The sequence below is a fragment of the Pipra filicauda genome, unplaced genomic scaffold (genome assembly GCF_003945595.2).
Source record: "Pipra filicauda isolate LSUMZ 115617 unplaced genomic scaffold, ASM394559v2 scaffold91_size2508729_pilon, whole genome shotgun sequence".
Lineage (NCBI taxonomy): Eukaryota > Metazoa > Chordata > Aves > Passeriformes > Pipridae > Pipra > Pipra filicauda.
Genome location: NW_024105109.1, coordinates 2,147,357 through 2,165,784, shown reverse-complemented (window position 1 = coordinate 2,165,784; position 18,428 = coordinate 2,147,357). Strand labels below are relative to the sequence as shown.

Below are 18,428 nucleotides of genomic sequence, written 5' to 3'. Positions count from 1 at the left end.
AGTGGAGGGAATTCTGCTGTGCTTGAAAGAGACAGTCTTCTTAGCAGGATCACTAGCAAGAACTGAATGACTCATATGTTTTGTCTTGCTATCCAAACTCTTTTAAAAACTTTTACTCTCACGAGCTCAAATTTGTTTAAAACCTTTTTCCATGGAAATAGATTGGTCAAGCTGCAGTATTATTTTTAACCATCTGTTAAAATAAGATCAGAACAAAGCAGGTTAATCCTTTGGCAGCAAGGCTGAGATTTCCCATTTCTAAGCTTCTTATTGTTTTATATTAATCCTTTCCCCTCTCCCATGTTGCTTTGTGGAAGAAAATAAAAGGACCTGATCCTGGGCCTGTCGAAGTAATTGGCTAGATTTGGTCCTGCTTCACTGAAATTAAAAGAAGTCTGGAAAGAACCAATTAGAGGCCAAATAACAAATTACATTGTTTAATTGTAAAAGCAAACATTTAGGATGTTTCTAAGTACCACATGTGGTTTGGTACTGGGATGCAACTACATCTGTGTAATGATCACAAGGATTTGGGGAGAGAGAGAAAAAGTGTGTGTGGTGTAGTCAAAAGAACATGTTTTAAGTCTTGTTTACCCAGTGGCCAAAGATTTAGGTTGCATGCATTCTGGAACTGTCCGGCCAACAGAGAAGGAACAGACACCTCAGAGATTTTTTAAAGAGTGCTCAAACATTCCTTGTCTTTCTCGTGAAATTTCAACATGATCACATGTAGGTCTTATTTGTGACGTTGGTGAGGCATAGATAAGCAGTTCTTGCAGGTCTTGGGATTTAAGCTGTACTTTTCAAGTGCAGAATATGTCTTCTGTCATGTGTGATGTACCTCTCCTGAAAAAAGCAGTTGCTCTTAAGATTATATGTCCTTTTATAAGTCTTGAGGCTCTGTTGTTTTCAAAGCACTCAGGTCCGTTCACAGTCTAATCTTTGTAGAAGTTTACCAAGGTGGGGGATTTTTTGATCCAGAAGAGTGTTCATCCTTTTTCTTTTTCAGCTGATCCTCCTCCGTATATCGATGGTATTCGGATCAACAGTCCTCATTATCTGACTAAGATAAAGTTGACCTCTCCAGGGCCCCATACATTTACCTTAGTGGTGTCCCAGTATGAGAAACAAAACACTATCCATTACACCATCAGGGTATGTGCTGTTGGTTTTATAATGAATGTAAGCAACTAAAAAAACATCCTTTATTTTTAAATTTGATTAAAAAGTATACTTCTGGGTTCATATTGCTATTTTGGGGAGGGAGGCTATGAATGATGGAGTAGAACCTCTGGATGAAGTGTTTGGTAAGGTTCTCTGTTTGTAGTTAAAACAACGTGCATGCATTTAGCAATGAAATTTCAGTAATGAAATCAGCTGAAAAATACTCTTATTTCTTAGAATAAAAAAAATCTGTGTACAGGGAGATCATTGGCTCTTTGTGTATCCAAAATATGCCCATTTTAGATCCCAGTTAAGATTTAAAATTTTTTTGACTCCTCAAAGTCTTTGGACTTAGTATTTGAGTTTTTCTCTAACTGCTCAGTCAGGTGATGGTCAATGCTAGATATCTCTTTTTGTCACTTAAAAATAATGTTTCCATTTTGCCTTTTGTTTAAATAAAAACTAAGTAGAACTAAGTCTTGTTATTCCCAGCACTATTCAGGATTTTAAGTTTGACACAGGATCATCCAATGGGTAATATGGGCATGTAGTGAATAAGTATCTAAAAATGTTGTGTAAGCAATTCTTTTTTTTTTAATTTGTCATGATTTCATATGAAAAGTGCAAGGTGAATGTGTGACCTGCTGCTTCTTCTACAACACAGGTGTACTCCTTGTGCAAGTTCACCTTTTCCAAGATTCCTACACCTTACACCATTTCCAAGCGGGTAAAGAAACATTTTATTTTATGGGTCACTGGATAATAATTCTGGTTTGGCTTTTCCATATTTGAGATGTACAAGGTTTTTAAATGTATTTTTATACTACTTCTCCACCTTCACTGCAGAGTGTGTGGTTGCAGCTGTGCCACTGCAGACATTCTGCAAAGCCTTTGTAGAATAGACTGGCCTTTAGAACCTGTACCCTAGTAAGTCATCTCTCTGCAGAGGTCAGACTGTGCTAGTAATGCTACAGAGTAAAAACCCCACAAAAGCATTTATTGTCTCCCCTTGGGAGAATTGCATGATTTTCTTGGGAAAACTCTTGGCATGATGGGACAAAATCAGCAATGTCAAACCAAAGGCACAATAGCAAGACTGTGACAAACATACTTAAGATGTCAATATCACAATACATACAGTTCCTAAATTTTGCAAAGACATCTCAAAGGTCTGTCACCATTGGGATAAGCACTCCCATTGCCAAACAGGATGAAAGCAATATACCCATGGTACATTTCACGTTGAAATGCTCCCCAAAAGTACAGCAACAGGGGCAAGAGTGAAAAACTTGACTGAAATTAAGTCAGAAGCCCAGGCAGTTTTGGGGCCAGCTGCTGTTCATATTTCAGCTGTCAATGTGAGCTGCAGTTACACCTTCAGCTGAAGTACAAATATAGCCAAGAGCTCACAGGATAAAGTAACTTGCATGTATTTTCATATATTAGCAATTTTACCCCCAAGAAAGAATAAGCCAGCAGCTCTTAACTTTAGCTCTGTACCTACCATGCACACCCTGGGGAATCTATTATAATCAGAAGTCTTCTGTTCAAATAGTAACTTCTTCAGGAAGAGAGAAACAAGGGAGCTTGAGCCACAGTGGAACAGTCCATTTTCTAGGACACTTGTGCCTGAAGCCAAGGATTGCATTACTTTGTGTGGTCAGGGGCACACGCTGGCTTGCAGCGAGGCTCTCGAGTTCAGACAGTGTTCCATACCAGATGTTATTTCTGGAACAGCCCCTTGAAGCTAGCCTGTTCTGGAGAATGGTGAGTGACTAGAAAGATTCCTGGGAACAGTGAGATGATTTGCTTAGTTCTTCCAAGCAACCATTTTCCTGTATAGCTTATAAAAACTGGGCTTACTTTGAGGGAGTGCTTTAAGAGATCAAAAATGCATTAAAGATACCAGTCTGAGGAAGAACATCTGTTTTATGTTGTAATATGTTTCAAAAGAAAATTAAGTATGTGGAAACCTCCTGTTAATTATTTGAAGATGTCTGTCTAGTATTCAAAAAAAAAAAAGAGATGTTCTAGCTATCCAAGGCCAACTCTGTCTTTAAGATTAAATACAAAAAGTTAGTTGTCTGTTTTTAATGCATCTTTTATGTTTGCTTAGCAGTCATCACATTTAAAAGCAAGCAGAGAACTAGTTCCAAGTTTACCCATAAAAGAAAGTTCTGTTAGATGTCCTATGCTCAAGTCGAGTGTTCACCTCTGGAGCTCCCAAGCCCTAGTGTGATTCCTGGAAATAAGTGTAGCAGAGGTAGAAAAGGGCTGGAAAGGTTAACAGCACACAGAATTTTAGGCTCCTGGGTAGCAGCATGGTAGGGGGAGAAATCCCCCTTGCTTCCAAACTTGCTGTGTTTGAGGGTTTTAGACACTGAATAAAGAAATTAAATCACAAGGAGAAACGTTGCCCCTTGTTGGTTTGACAGAAAGGGGAGGGAAGTAACAGGAGAAATGGATCTCAGCTATAAATTTGTGTGAATGCCTGGCATGTCTTACAAGTCTAAACTTTCAGTTTAAAGACTAGCAGGAGGAACTTGGAAACAGATGGCCTGTTTCTCAAAGTCTGAGCAGCAATTTTCCTCTTGTGTGTCTTTGTCCTTGCGGAATCTATCCTTATGGTTATCTTGTCACTGCAGTGCTGGTTCTCAGAGAGCAGAGAGGTGATGGACAGGGCTGGAGGCAGTGATTTTTGAAAGCAAAGGTTACACTACCATTATTGTTGTACTTCCTGTATCACTGCTGCTTCTCATTTAGCCCAACAGAGAAGTGTCTGAGCAAAAAAAAAAATAACCTGCATAGTCTAGAAGGCATGGGATAGATGGGAATATAGATCTGTCATAGTCAGAAACAGTCACTTGTTACTTATGTCATATAAGCTGAAAAAGTACAGTACTCTTCCAAGGGATGTAAGGCTTTGATCAAGGGGGGTGGAGGACGGCAGTGAAACTCTGAATACTTAATATGGTCTTTCACTTCTCTTTAAAAATTAGGAGAGCTTACAAAAGTCAGTGACCTCTAAAGTGAGAGGAGTCTCTGCTCTTGTTTGTGTGTTTATATAAGCAATACAAAGCCTCAGGATGTGTTTTCTGTACTTTTGACTTCTTTCAGGTTAATGGACAGTGGAAAGGTCACAGTGCCGGAGGATGTGGAAACTTCAGAGACACCTACAAAAATAACCCCATTTATCAAATCCAGCTAGACAAGAATGGACCATTGCTAATTGAACTACGGGGACCGAGGTTTGTAGAGCATAAGCATGCATCAACACAGTGAGAGCATTACAGCTAAAGATAAAGCTTGGTCAGTGTCCTCTTGGGGGGAGGGTGGGGAGCTCACAGAAAATCCAGAAAACAAGGTATCAGAGTTGGCTTGAATTTAATACTATTTACGTTTCTATCTTCACCATCAATAGTGTTTTAAACCTACATGTTTACTACTGAAAGAAATCCTTGACCTACAAGGCAAGCAGGAGCCTTCCTTTCTTTATAGTTTTGGGGTCTGAGCAGAGCTAGGCCTTGCACAGAAGGGAAGAAGGTATAAAGGGCTCTTTCTCCCTCTTAAAACTAATTATGATCATAATTCCTTTCCTTTTTTAGTACAGCTACTATGCAGGATACTAAACCCTTACAAGATCTCAGACATCTCTGAAAGTGCATTTACTCTACCACTAGCAAGCCAGGAGAAGTATTGAATCTCAATGTCCTATGAAGTAGACCTATGCAGGTCAAATTCCTTTGGCAAAATTAATGATTACCTCAAAATACCAGTATTCAGAGCTTCTGAATAGCAACATCTCCTGATCTGCAGTTAAATGTTTATCTTTTGCAAAGCTGTACAGTGGGGCCCACAAAATGGCAGCACTTTTCTATCCATCCTCCCCTCTTTGAGGAAACTCCTTCTCTCATGAAATGAAGATGAGTGCAGAGGTGTGGCTGTGCTGTTCCATGAATTGAGCAGTTTTTTGTATGCATTTTTTTTTTGTACTTGCAGATCATATTTGGGTAGTTTGAACGGCAGGGGCAGCGATGCCTGTCACATGTGTTAACAGGTAGTAGACAAAGTGTCACAAGTTATATTGCAACATGAGAAATTCTGCTGAGATCACTGACACCGAGTCCTCCCATAGCGATCAGATCACACCCTAGGATCTGTGCCACGTGGCACAGGAGTGCGTCTCCACAAGTTTAACTACTTGAAGTCTGCTTAAATGCAGAGGCAGGCTTCTAGCAGGCATTTTCCCTGTAGTCTAGTTCCAGACCTGAGTTGTGTTCTGTCTCCCTCCAAATTCACTATTCATATCACGGTAAGTTTGACTTGACGTTTCTGTCACAAATGTGACAACGCTTTTAGATGTCTTTGTTATACTGTGAAGGTTTTAATAAATAGCCCTCTTTGTGGTAATCCTGATGACCCAGATACATGATGGCTGTCATGTCACTTGCAGGCAATACAGCGTTGGCTTTGAACTCGTCACCGTCTCAACAGTAGGAGATCCTGGTTCCTATGGCTTTCACAAAAAGAGCAGTGGTGACTACAGGTAATAATACTCAATGAATTCTGTACAGAGGTTTGAAATACTTCAGATCTTATTTCTAACAGGTAGTTTTCTTTATCATAGGTGTGGATTTTGCTACTTGGAAGTGGAGAACATACTTGCTGGAGTTTACAACATTATCCCCACCACATTCCTGCCTCAACAAGAGGGTCCTTTTTTCTTAGATTTTAACAGTACTACTCCTCTTAAGGTGTCCCAGCTGCAGTGAGGAGACATATCTGTGCAGTACTGTTTAAGGAGGTGGTTTTGATCTGTCCTACAGGCTGAGAACAGGTGAATAACCCTTCCTACACATATGCACAAAAGAAAATTACATTCTAAGTTATAGCCAAAAGCATGGAATCACTGATTGCCACTTACTTGTGGTAGGCAGTTAGCTGTGGGGTTTGCTGCTATGGTACTGGAGGGAGCACTGTTCAACAGGCTTGGGAATAGGCTAAAATGCATATATTCAAATGAACCAGCAGAACTCAATTTATTGCAATTTTCCCACACTTTGAATCAAAGTCCAGTGAGTTAGGAGAAAAACTAACACTGAAATTCCCTTCTCCCAAAATACAGGGTATATGGGTTAAAGATTTTATTCTTAAAAGTAAACATGTAAGAAAAAATATTCTTGTGTATTTCTGCTTATTCAGTCTCAGGACCAAATAGCTTTTACTACATATTTGTGCTGCTATCTTGAATGTTTTAAGCATTGAACTGGTTATCACCTCTAAATGTAAATTTACTACTGCTGAGCATGTAGTAGTCCATGCGCCAACTTATCTGGAATATGTATATAGGAGTAAAGGAACTATTTCTAAGAGCTTCGCTCATGTTACGTGTACTTTGAGAACTGTTAGTTCATATCGGTGTGACTTTAGTACATAAAACAGCACAAGGTTCTCTGTGGTTTTCTTCCTACTAGCTGCCAGACCGAGCTTGATCCTGATCAGCAGTAAGGACAGGGGGGTATCCAGCAGCAGCATACGGAGAATGCAGCATAGACTTCCTTGAGCAGGCGTGAAAGATTTTCATCTGAAGATCCCCACAGTCTCAGCTGCTGGTGGGGAGATGGGAAACTGCCCACCATCAGAAACCCAGCAAAGAAATGTTTTATTTTCATCACTTTTATAAGTATTCAGCCTATAGGGAAGGATTAGTTAAGCCTCTCCTGCTAATAAACCACAGCTGCAGGGAATGGACTTGCTGATTCCATTATACCAGACATCTTTGAAAAGGTACTTTTTTCCTTGTAAGTTGAAACCAGTGGATGAATTGAGCACCTGGCCACTGTCATCAACAGAAGCGGGGTTAGAGTTTCTAAGAAAATAGTGGAAGTGGGATTAATGCAGAATGAGATTTTTCTAGAAGCCTCCTATATGAGCTCCTCCTCTAGATCTGTATACATTGTATCTAAAGAGGATTCAAGATAACCAAATTTTCAATTTAATACCAACTGCCTCAGATCCTGAAATGCATTAAATTTTGTCTTTTTTACAAAATGTATATTTGACAGCTGGGGGAGAGGATGTTTTTAAAACAGCCATTTTGCTGTTTTAAAGAATGTTTTAAAACAGAATTTTGCTGCCATTCACATTAGTTTGCCAGTTTTTCAATCAAAACAGGTAGCATTTAAATCTTGCTTTAGAGCACAGGTGTCACTTGGCCATTGGGAAACTGAGCACACATTCTACAGGAGCACCAGAAATATCTGTGGGCTAAAATTACTCCCACAGAGGTCTGCTATTAGTCCTCTCCAGAAAGTACAAGATCCTTTTGTTTCGTTTCCTACATCAGACAGCTGCTTAGCAAGTGTCTAGTGCTGAAAGGGCACTGATAGCTCATGCCTTTGAAAATATGTCCTGCTGACTGCAGTTCTCTCAAAGGCCATCTGGGATAGGAAATTTGGGACAGGTTTGTCACAGTGTGACTTACCTTCTTTTGCAGGGAAGTTTCTGCATGGGCACAAGCTGAGCAAAGAAACAGATTAGGTTCATTGTAGTTACCCCCTGGTTTCTGGAGTATGGGTCAAGGACAGCTTCATCCCTACAAAATGAAAATCTCATTCAGCTCACATTTTCTCTGCAGATTTCTGTGAAGTTTTTAGCTCACGCTAAACCAGAATCGCAGTGGAGTCCTGCATGTATCTTATCACCTGTGACGTTAGAGGTAGTTAGGAAGTCCCAACTGAGTATCTTTTTGGCAGTACAAAATGCAGATGCCAGAACTGCCAGCTTTCAGTACCAAGTTCTTGCAAATTCTCTGCTGTTTGAGATCAAGCTGGTAGACTTGCCTACAGTAAAATCTGTTGTTGTTCTTCAGTAGTTGGTTTCTACTCAGCAGAAAGGAGTTTTTCTTTCTTTTTCCCCCTGAGCACAAGCTACTGCCAAGCTTATGCTGCATGAAATGAGCATAAGGCTCAGCTTCCATACTGTGCCGAACTAAAACTAAACTGAACTAAAAGCAAGAAATGTACTCACTGTCTGGCATTAAGGACAAAGTATCCTGTCCCAAACAGGATGTGCTGATATTTCTTACATATACAGAACAGTCAAGGGATTTGGCTTATCTTAAATCCCATACATAAATGGAGACAAGTGTCAATCTTATTAATATAAAACAAATCCTGTTCAAATATTGCACCTGCATAGGCTACTAGAATGCCATCACTGTGCATTTCCTTTAAATATAGGACAGAACACTCCGGTGGACTATTTAAGAGGAACTGCAAAATATTCTTATAAATTCTAGTCTACAGATTCTGGTTGTGGCAAATTGATTTTGCAACGAAGTTTTCTTGCCATTTTGTCTTAGGAAAAAATGTTAGTGTAAGCGTTTATGATTTGCTTTAATATTTTCTGTCAAATATATACTTTAATATTTTTTCCACAAATAAATCTGGAAAAATTATTGGAAAGTGAAGATTTTAAGACAACCTCAGGCCACAGTCTAAGTTAAGCTTTTCTTTCCCCTATACTGTTTAGCATTTTTTGATCCGTGACAGAGAACATGAGGTGGTGGGTTATGCAGCAAGACTTCTGGAAAGGAATAAGAGCTGTGAATGCAAAAATTTAAATAGCTGCCCAACAGAGGTATATTGGATTTGTTATTTTACTTCCAGTTAGACAGTCATGCACCTCTTGATCCTTAAGTCTTCTCTTCCTCTAAACATACAATTCAAGCTTTTAAAAATTTAAATACAAGGCCTCAGCAAGCATCCTGCACTCCTAAGTTGATTGTCACACAGGGTACACTTCTGAACTACAGCTAGAGCCACAGATGAGGGGGTGACTGATGAAATGGAGGCCAGTTGCTGTAAGGGATTTTAAGAGGATTTACACATTTTCTGATTCATTAAGGGAAGATTGCTACAAAGAAATGACTTTTAACTCTCTGTCAGGAGTGCAGCGGAATAACTGGATATAGCCTCTTCAAAAGTTTTAATGTTCTCTTTACTTATGCATTGCAAAGCCTTTTCTGTGTATTCCTTTAAAAATCCTACTTTAAAGCTCCACACAAGACCCCATGACGCTGCTGTTTATAGCTCAGGTTGAGACACCCCTCCCAGTTTATTTTTTTTCAGGAAGACACAGGTTAGACCTTGGTTAACCCAATCCCTTATTCTCAGACTCAGTGAGAGGTAGTACCATGGATGAACAGTATCAACAGCTTCTATCCCATCTGCCCCATGACACTGCAAGTGTCCTGTAACTACTTTGTACAGTAATTATGCGCTTAACCACACAATCTCCATGGTGTTTGAACAGCCAGCTATTTAGAATTAAGTTTGTGTACATATAGTAGAGGTTTTCATTGTTTCAAAAAGGACATATAAGTTGTTTGACAATACCAAAGAGAAGCAGAATTCCTAGGTTAACATTTGCTTCATACATTCTCATATCAGGGCAGCTGAAGTGATCACGTATACTTTGATACAGCAGAGGCTTATTTTTATACCCATGGAGGCAGCTACCATCATGTTACACTTCAGAATCCTTTAAGAGCTCCAACAGAAAAGTAACTGGAGAAAGCTTGTTCATTTGCTTGTAATCCATAGCAATGTTTGTTCATTTAAAAGTCCGTCATATTTATAATTATGGCTTTTATGAAGTTTAAAATAAAATGAGTTTTCCATTAATTTATTATAGACGCACAGTTCTGCCTGTTTGCTTGTGTGTTTGAAGGGTGATTTACCTGCTAAGTCTGGAGGTCGCCAAAGGAAGAAGGCTGCAGCATGGTCTTTCAACAAATCTCATGGAAGTGTGGTGTAAAAGTAAGGGCAGGGTGGGTTCCACGCACTTTTGTACTTCCTCATCAATGGTTTTACCCTGCTTGGAGCTGAACCCAGTCAGGACATAGCAAGGCAGTGCACACACAACTATTTTTATATCCTGATGGAACACAAAACTAATTTGTTGCCTAAGTGCAGAGAGTTTGGGTTTCTAGTCAGAACTGGCAAAATGAGAGGAAATGCAATAGCAAGAGAGGTTAAAAAAAAAAAAACAAACCAGAAAAAGGAAAAAGAAATCACCACCAAAAAACCATCCAAACAACCTAGGAAAATGTAACTGGCATTGACTGGGAGGTCTGCAAAAGTAAGATGCAACCACAAATACCTCTGCAAATTTTTCTAACTGAATACAGCACAGACAATAGGTCAGCTACAAAAGTTTAAGTAAAAACATTTAATGCAATGTGGCACTTCTTACTGCTTTTCATTTCATATTTAATACTGCCTACCCCAGCTTTTCCCCAAGTAATGGTCACATCAGAAGTTGGAACCACAGACTTCTTTCCTAAGCACTTTTTGGGCCTAGGAACTGCTGGCAATGGAAGATTTCAGCCTTCAAGTCTTCGGAAGATGTGAACGTATAAATGTTTAAAGCTACTACAGCATAACAGTTATAATGTGTTGAATCTATTTTTTATGAAAACAGGATTCTTTACCTCCAATTCTGCATGGCCTTACAGCCAATTTCAGCAGCATTAGGTACAGAGGTGTTGTGTAACAGAATACCTCCCTCCTTCAGCACACTAAGGGATTTTGGAAAACCTGACTAAAGCTCTGGTCTTGTGGCACAGTTCAGAATAAAAAGTGAACCACATATGCAGAGATTCAGGAAGCTGGAAGGAGGCAACAGTTGCCCATGTACCTCAATGATGATAATACCAGAGTTACTCCAGACTGCAGTCTTCAGCTGGAAGTGGATATTTGGAGACTAAACTTGCTGCACAAGAAGATTCGGTTCCTGGAGCTTTGGATAAACTTCACTTGCACAGACTCAAAATGTGGAAAACAAAAATGTTTACTGTAGTGTGAAGAATTTTACATTAACTTTGAGAATAGATACACAAGCTGTGGCAGGGATGAAATACAACAGGACTGCAAAAACATAGAATAGAAAATACTTTGGGCAATACTAAAATTCCCATCAAATTAACAATATAAACTGACATTTTAGATAAAATGGTGCTTTCAGAAATGCTTAGTCACCAAAACTGAAGAGTCCTAGGATTTTTTTACTACCACTTATTAGCATAATTATCAGACACTACTACTGTCTAACAGCTGCTGTCAAAACATTCCCCGTGCCCTTTCTAGTTTTATTGAACACTTTCTCTAGGGCATACTAAAATCCCAAGTCCCTTTAACAGTTATAAACCCCCACACAGTACAACCTACGGAGAAGCTTAAGAACACATTGTCAATCTACACTGGCAATTCCTTTTCTTCATGCATATTTCAAGGGTGAATCCCTTATCATAGCTGTCTGGAAAACATCTATGACTCCCATTTTTGAGGGAAAAAAAACCCCAAACACTTAAAGTGCTGAAAAATAATACTTCACTTTTCAGGGGAGGGGAAGGGCAAGGGGCCAATCAACTCTTTTTGGTCACTGGAATCACCCACAGAGTCCAAGTCAGACTCGGGAAGGTGTCTAGAAAGGGCCTACCTCTGCTTGAGCATCACCATCCCCTTTCTGTCATCCGTCTGTTTTATAGGCTTTTATAGGCATGACTCATTTTATCCTTTCTGCGAGCACCAAGGGAAGAGTGAAGGCTTTCAGACCCCACACATGCAACAGCTTTCCTGTATACAAAATACTTCTACAGTTTCAGCATAATACAGACAAATACAGATGTTTAAAGAATATGCCACTTGTACTCAAGAGATCAGCTGTATCTAAAGAGCATTTCATTCTACAAAACCGAAGCCAAACCGCTTTCTGCAAATGTCTGGCTTGAATTTCAGACCCCCGACTGGCATGAATTTACACGGGAACATTACTAGTTATTGCTTCAGCCAGGCTGCTACAAAACAATTTACAAAGTCTGTGAAATATGAGCACAGCTTAAACATTTGATAACTCGTCAGGCCTACAAAGGGTTTACTGAATAAAAACTTCAGCCCTCCACATCAATTAAACTTCTTAGTGCATTTTTATATTCTCAGAGTAAACGCTTAAGATTTGGCATATATTATTGGCACAACGTTCTTCAAACACTTAGAAGTTCATGTATAAATATTTAGACTCCCATTAATCAGGACAGGGCACAAGAAGGACTCAGCCAATCTGGGCAGCTTTTCTGCCCGCGCATATTCCCTCTTTGATTTTCATGCACTGAAGGGAGAGCTGCTTCATTCGGTTATCCAAAGTCAGCCCTTCAGTGGAGCTGCTCCTGGTGCTGCTCCTATTCTTGTTCACTCTGTCGCTCGTCTTGTTCTCAGCCCCTTCTGCCCTATCCCCTGCAAAGAAAGGATTAAACTGGATGTTAAACCCAGATTTCATTCTGCAAGTTAAGCTTCAAGCATCTCTGCAGTTTCCTTTGCCAAAGCGAGCAAAAATTACAGGAGCAGGAGCAAAACGTTGCTTGTGCACTGCGTCAGCAAATTAATCAACACAGCTTTAGGCTGGAGCACACAAGAGTGATGGTAATCCTTTAGTCTGAATTAGTCAGCTAGGGCTGGCAAAGCCTGCAAGAGGTTCCTTTTGGCACATTATTTTTTGTGAGTTTTTTTTTTTCCCCTGGAAAGCAAGATTTTCAGCAAGCGAGACAATAATTTTAAAAAAATAAATAAATGAATTCAGATTTTCCTTCAAATAAACGTACCATCAGAATCCCACTGAACACTTATTTTGTGAGAAACCTCCACCCCCTCCACTAAGACAGAACTGGGGAACATTTCCAGCCAGGAGAACAATAATTAAAATGCTTTAGATGTCACTGTTAACTTTGAGACAAGGGGCCTTCAAGAACTGCCTTCCCCAAGGAAGACGCCAGTGGGTCAGAGCTCAGTGAGCTGGCACACACACCTAGGGGAGCTGAGAAGGTTTTCCTGCTCCCTTTATAAGACTGAAAAACATTGGCCCAGGGCGTATCCAGCCGTGCGTACCTCTTTCAGCTTCGCACTCGGGGGAGGACGCCCCGCTGCATTCGCTTCGGGGGCCGAGGACAGGAAAGATCATCCCGAACTCAGAGAGGGATACAGGGCTGGGCAGATCCAGGCTTCCAGGTCGTGTCGCAGGAGGAAACTGAGTGGGCACCTCACAGGGACTTGTAGGACCAGAGCTGAAGCTGGATACTGACTGAGTTTCTGAATCTTCTTCGGATACAAAGCTGCTGCCATTATCATCCTCAAACACTTCCGAAGCCACTGCAACGTTCAGAGAATATTCCAGTTAGTAATCGTACCCTCTCTCTTGCACCTTCACAAGCACAGGCAGTTTCTCAGGTTTCCACCTTCTACTGCTCCTCGTGCCAAGAAGCTCTTGGATTTTTACTGGCCCTGCTCCCCCTGCCCAGCTGGTCTTGTGCTCTCGTGGTCTTCACTACACAAGTTAGGCCAGGGCCTAATCCCCTGTGTCTGCCTCACCCAGCATCATGATCCTAGCACAGACTCCTGGTTATTTAAGGCACTAATTGGAAAGACATAGCTCCCAGGGCAGATTGCTTCCACCTTATCTTCACACACTTGCAGTTAAAATCCAGCACAAACTCCCAAGATCTCTTTTTGGATGAGGATCACCAAGCAACATCAAATTAAAAAAAAACCCACCCACATATATTCTTTTCCCTGTTCATATTTGCTCAAATCTGAGTTCTAATTAAAGCAAACCAGCTCCGAGCTGTCTGGATTAAGCTGCAGGGTCTTTATTAGCAACCAGAGGAGAAACCCGTTAAAGATGATTCCATTTTGTGCAACATAGGGGTGTACATTTTGCTAAAATTCAACACACTTCAGACATGGCTCACTGCAGGATGGGGACCTATGAACCAAAGACTTTTGCACACAAGTAGTCCCGCTGGGATCAGAAGGTCCTTTACATGCATCAGACTCTCCACAAGAGAAGTGCGTGCTGGAATCACACTGGCCTGAAGATGTCCTACAAAGAGCAAGACATGTCCAGTGATCTGAAGTTATCTTCAATTCTGCCTCCTTCTGATTCCCACCATTGCTAGTGAGGCTCAGAACCGCCTTGGAAGAGCAGCAGAAGCAAAGCAGCAGCATTAACAAAACGGCTCAAAGGAGAAGTTTCAAAGTAGTTCTTCTGTTGCCCCGGCAGCCCAGGGCTCACATGCACCACTCGGACACAAAAGTGCCGACAGAGGCAGCCACCAATACGGTTATTGCCGAGATGTTCAGCCTCTTTCTGCTGGATCTGCAGATTGCAGAACTGTACTTACACACTGCAGAATTGACCTAAAAGGCTTCAAACATAAAATGGATAACAGCGTCATTCACCTTCCTGAGCCCCCTCTAGGGCACTTTGAGCTCAGAGACAGTTTTTCTTGTGGTTTTGTGCTTTATTTTTAATGATGTTAAATACAAGACTGCGGAGTGGCCTTCTCACTTGCTGTATTTTATCAATATATGGTGAGCAATACAGATAACTTTGCAGGGGGTGAAAGCAAAGAAAGGTGGGGAAAAAAGATGTTTCCAATTAGAGAGTCCTCTACTTGGCAAGAAGCACTGACATCAGCCAGTCTACAAGCAGCACAGCTCAAACTGTAGCTTACTTTTCACCATCTAAACTTACTGTAAAACACAGGAGCATCTGCAAGGGCCAAGAAACTCTTGCTGATGACAAGGTGTTTTATTCAACTCCGGCAGACAGAAATCAAGATATAAAAGGACCTTGGTGGAAACCTCCCTACACATTACATAACTCATCCAGGCTATTTTAGTTACTAAGTCTGGCACGCTGCTAGTCCTGCCCTGTTGTAACCCAGTTGTGTTGGCACTAGACACAACCTGAAGTCCTTCCACCTGTATCAGATTGTGCAATTAAAAGAGAGGGATGAGCCCATGCTGCTGGTCTTTGCTTACAGCCTCAGCAGTGACCAGGAGAGCCAGCAACTGGTCGCTCTGAATTAACTTTAATTTTTCTGGCTCTTTCTGCCCCTATATCCCAGGCCTCTGAACTCCTTCAGCACAAGAAAACCTTAACTCAGTTAAGCTAAGCCTTTCAGAAAGAAGGCCTTCTGCATGAGGAGGGGGGACTTGCAGGTATCCAAAGAGGCAATTGCTGCCAAACTTGGAAAGGTCCCAGCTGCACAGTACTGAGTTGAGAGCTTCAACACATCATGCAAGAAGTCTTGCCAGTGCAGAGGTCAAGCACCAGCCCAGAGCTGCCTCCCAGCTCCTATGGCACAGACAGGCTGTATCACCGACCTGTAAGACCTCAGTGCGAGTATGCACCAGTGTCTATGGGGAAACTGCATTTTCTGCCTTTGGGCACCAGGGTTGTGCAATTATGAACTCCTGCAATCCTGACCTAGACTTTCCCCTGCAGAAATGGAGCTGAAATACAAATTAAATTTGAATTTGTGGGACTGGGCAGCAGAAAAAGACTTTCTGCATCAAGAATTGGAGAAGGTGTCCAGGAGGGAGGCAAAAGTAGGCCACATGCAATGGCCATCTATCCACTTTCACCCAGAGCCAGGATAAACGCAAACTCTCAATACAACAGGCTTCGCAACACAAGGTCCCCATGTACCACCAGAAAGCAGAGGTTACCTAGCTTGCCTGGAGCTTGTTTGGAGCTTGCTGCTGCCACCCATCTTATACAGAGCCCCTCAGCACACTGCATCAGCATATTGCTGCTTCTTCACTTCCCTTGTTCGCAGCACACATGCTCTGCTGAAATCACATCTTGGCAGAAGATCCTGCAGTGCGAAGGAGCTTATCCTTACACGCTTCTGTGCAAGCATCACACCTTTCTGTAGTGCTGCAGCTGTACCTTTAGTTCCTCTGCCACAGGCCCAGCACTGGAAGACAAGCACTTGATCCAAAAGGTCTGTTTCCAGACAGCACTGCCACTTCAGCAACCTGGCTGAATGATCTGCGACAGCCTGAGACCACCTCAGGCAAGTCACCAACAGCAGCATCATTGGCTTAAAAATGCTCTGAAGTGTGTTAATTTTGCTCCTTTCATACAGCACTGTACAAAAAACAACAGTGATGCTATGAGAACAGCTGATGCACTTCAACTCATAACCCTTCCCCTTGAAAACTGGCTGTAAAAGAATGTAATCAACTTCTGTAATAACAAGAAGCATAACAACTTAGCCACAGTCCCACAACAGCCAGCAAATTTCAAAACTGCAGAATACGCAGAGCAATCCTAATCTTAGCATTTCTTATGATGCCCATGGGATATTCCCAAGCACAGCAGTGCTCTGTACTCACTGGAGATGGTGTCAGACTCCGGTTTACTTGCTGACAGGTCTTCCACAGAGGTATTGCTCCCTTCAGCACCCACGCCACATCCTCTGGGCCCCATAGCAGTGGACCTTCTCCTCTCATGAATCTCATCTGAGATCATCTCCAGATTTTTCAAGGCAGTCTTATACTCTCCCTTAGCCAGGGCCAGCTTTGCCTGCAGGTCATCCACTGTTTTCTTCAGTTGCTAACAAGGAAGACAGGTATTAGACGGACTTTCACCGTGAACAACGCACAGCACACAGTTCCCTGTTACGTGTCCGGGGGACTTGGCTCTGCACAGGCGAGCTGGCACAAACCAGGGCTAGATACCATCTAGGGGATGGGAGAGTTTGGAATTCAAAAGCACCCTAGCACAGGCAGTGACACTTGTGAAGGAGACAACAGCAAGGCAATCCACAGCAGCCAAGGGCTGGGACTGCCTCTGCAGTGTGGTAATTGCCCCTGGCTGAGCACAGAGCAGGGCCCCCACTCAGTTAATGTGCAGGATCTCTCATAGGAATGCAGCTCTCAACACAATGTCATTGCTTATTCTTGAACCACCCCTAAGGTTTGCTGACAGCCTCTGTCTGCAGAGCACAGCAAGGCTGGGGATCACCCTTGAGGGGACTAAGCCTCACTCTCCACTGAGCACCAAACCCATCATTTCTGGTCACTAAACCTTCAGAACAGAAAGCAGCAAGCCTCACACCCTGACAGCTATAATACAGCAGTTTCCATGTCCCCAGGCACAAACACCACTCTAGAGCAAGGGCAAAAGTGTTGTACCCCCTGTTTCCCAAAGGGAAAACACTGCTTGTGTGTCTGTGGCTGTCTCAACACTTTATATTGTACATCAAAAGCAGTCTGTGCTGTCTTTTGTATTACATTTTACACAATCACCTTGCTTCAGAAGGGCACTGAGCTACTGCCACGGAGAAGCAACAGGCCCCCTAACAACGGGCCTTTGCCCCTGGGAAAAAGGGTATTTCTCAAAAGAGGCCTCCAGCCAGAAGGGATTATTGGGCTGGCACCCAGCAGGCAAGGGTTCAGCTCTGTGCAGCAACAGCTGCTGACCACAGCTACACAGGCAGGCAAGACAGCAGCAGTGGGCATCCAAGCCTGGATCCTGGCAAGAAAAAGGTGTGTGCCAGAGTCTCCAAGGCTTACAAAGAGCTGCTGCATCTCAGGCAGCTCAGGGAAGGGCTCACAAAAAAGATGTGGGACATGCATTGCATCCCAGGCAAGGAATGGGAATCTTCTTCTAGCTAGGCTCCTACTGACCTAGCACCCCACAGGAGCCTTCCTGCACCCAGAGCCAACAGTGAGAGGCAACATGCTCCACTTAAACCCTGTGCACATCACACACAACTACAGCACCAGCCACTACTCTTCAACTCAGAGGAGCCAGGCTCCTTGTTTTGGGGGCCATATGCAGCAAAAGTCACTCAAGTAGAAAGAGAGTGATTCTTGCACTTGAATTTGTAGGGCTACTTTGCTCTCCCTGCCCTGGCAGCTCCAAGACTAAGGGCTGTAATAGCAGGGAGTACCATCCCATGAACAAGTGCCATGCCCACCCCAGGGCCACTGTACCTTGCGAGGCACGTGCTATGCCCAAGCACTGACCAGACACTATTGTATCACACAGAATGAAGTGCAAAGATACTAAAAAAAAAAAAAAAAAAAGCCCTGGAAGCTATCAAGCCAAATCACAAATCCCACTTATCCCAAACCCCAATCAGAAATTCACATCTGCATATGTTTGAGCAGTACAAGCAGGTTACTTCTTCTGTTAATTGATCCAACTAGTAAACATAAAAGAGCACCCCAAGGACAGTTAAACAGTCTGAAGCACAAAACAATAGGGGAAAAAATGAAACAAAAACCCACAACAAACAAATAAACACCAGACACATTAAACTACAAGAAATAAACACAGCCAAACTGTATTTGTTTGGTTCTGGTAGCAAGCAGCAGGGTTTGAACACTCTGATTTCACACAAGGAAACA

General features: G+C 42.2%; 2 protein-coding genes across 4 annotated transcripts in view; one reads left to right on the top strand and one right to left on the bottom strand.

The window, feature by feature from the left end:
• Positions 1-9,868, top strand: part of CAPN7 (calpain 7) — a 34,193-nt gene extending 24,325 nt beyond the window's left edge. For 2 of the 3 annotated variants that reach the window (XM_027733309.2, XM_027733312.2), the window contains 5 exons: positions 1,010-1,155; positions 1,829-1,891; positions 4,282-4,412; positions 5,618-5,710; positions 5,792-9,868. In XM_027733309.2, the coding sequence (XP_027589110.1) occupies positions 1,010-1,155; positions 1,829-1,891; positions 4,282-4,412; positions 5,618-5,710; positions 5,792-5,936 (578 nt within the window). In that variant the 3' untranslated portion in view covers positions 5,937-9,868. The remainder of the gene's footprint in view (positions 1-1,009; positions 1,156-1,828; positions 1,892-4,281; positions 4,413-5,617; positions 5,711-5,791) is intronic. The other variant, XM_039391225.1, reaches the window with a different exon arrangement.
• A 1,133-nt stretch (positions 9,869-11,001) lies between these two features.
• SH3BP5 (SH3 domain binding protein 5) overlaps positions 11,002-18,428 on the bottom strand; it is a 51,605-nt gene continuing 44,178 nt past the window's right edge. The window contains exons 7-9 of the mRNA XM_027733313.2: positions 16,407-16,626; positions 13,110-13,370; positions 11,002-12,461 (exon numbers count right to left, since the gene is read on the bottom strand). Of these exons, the coding sequence (XP_027589114.1) occupies positions 12,280-12,461; positions 13,110-13,370; positions 16,407-16,626 (663 nt within the window). The 3' untranslated portion in view covers positions 11,002-12,279. The remainder of the gene's footprint in view (positions 12,462-13,109; positions 13,371-16,406; positions 16,627-18,428) is intronic.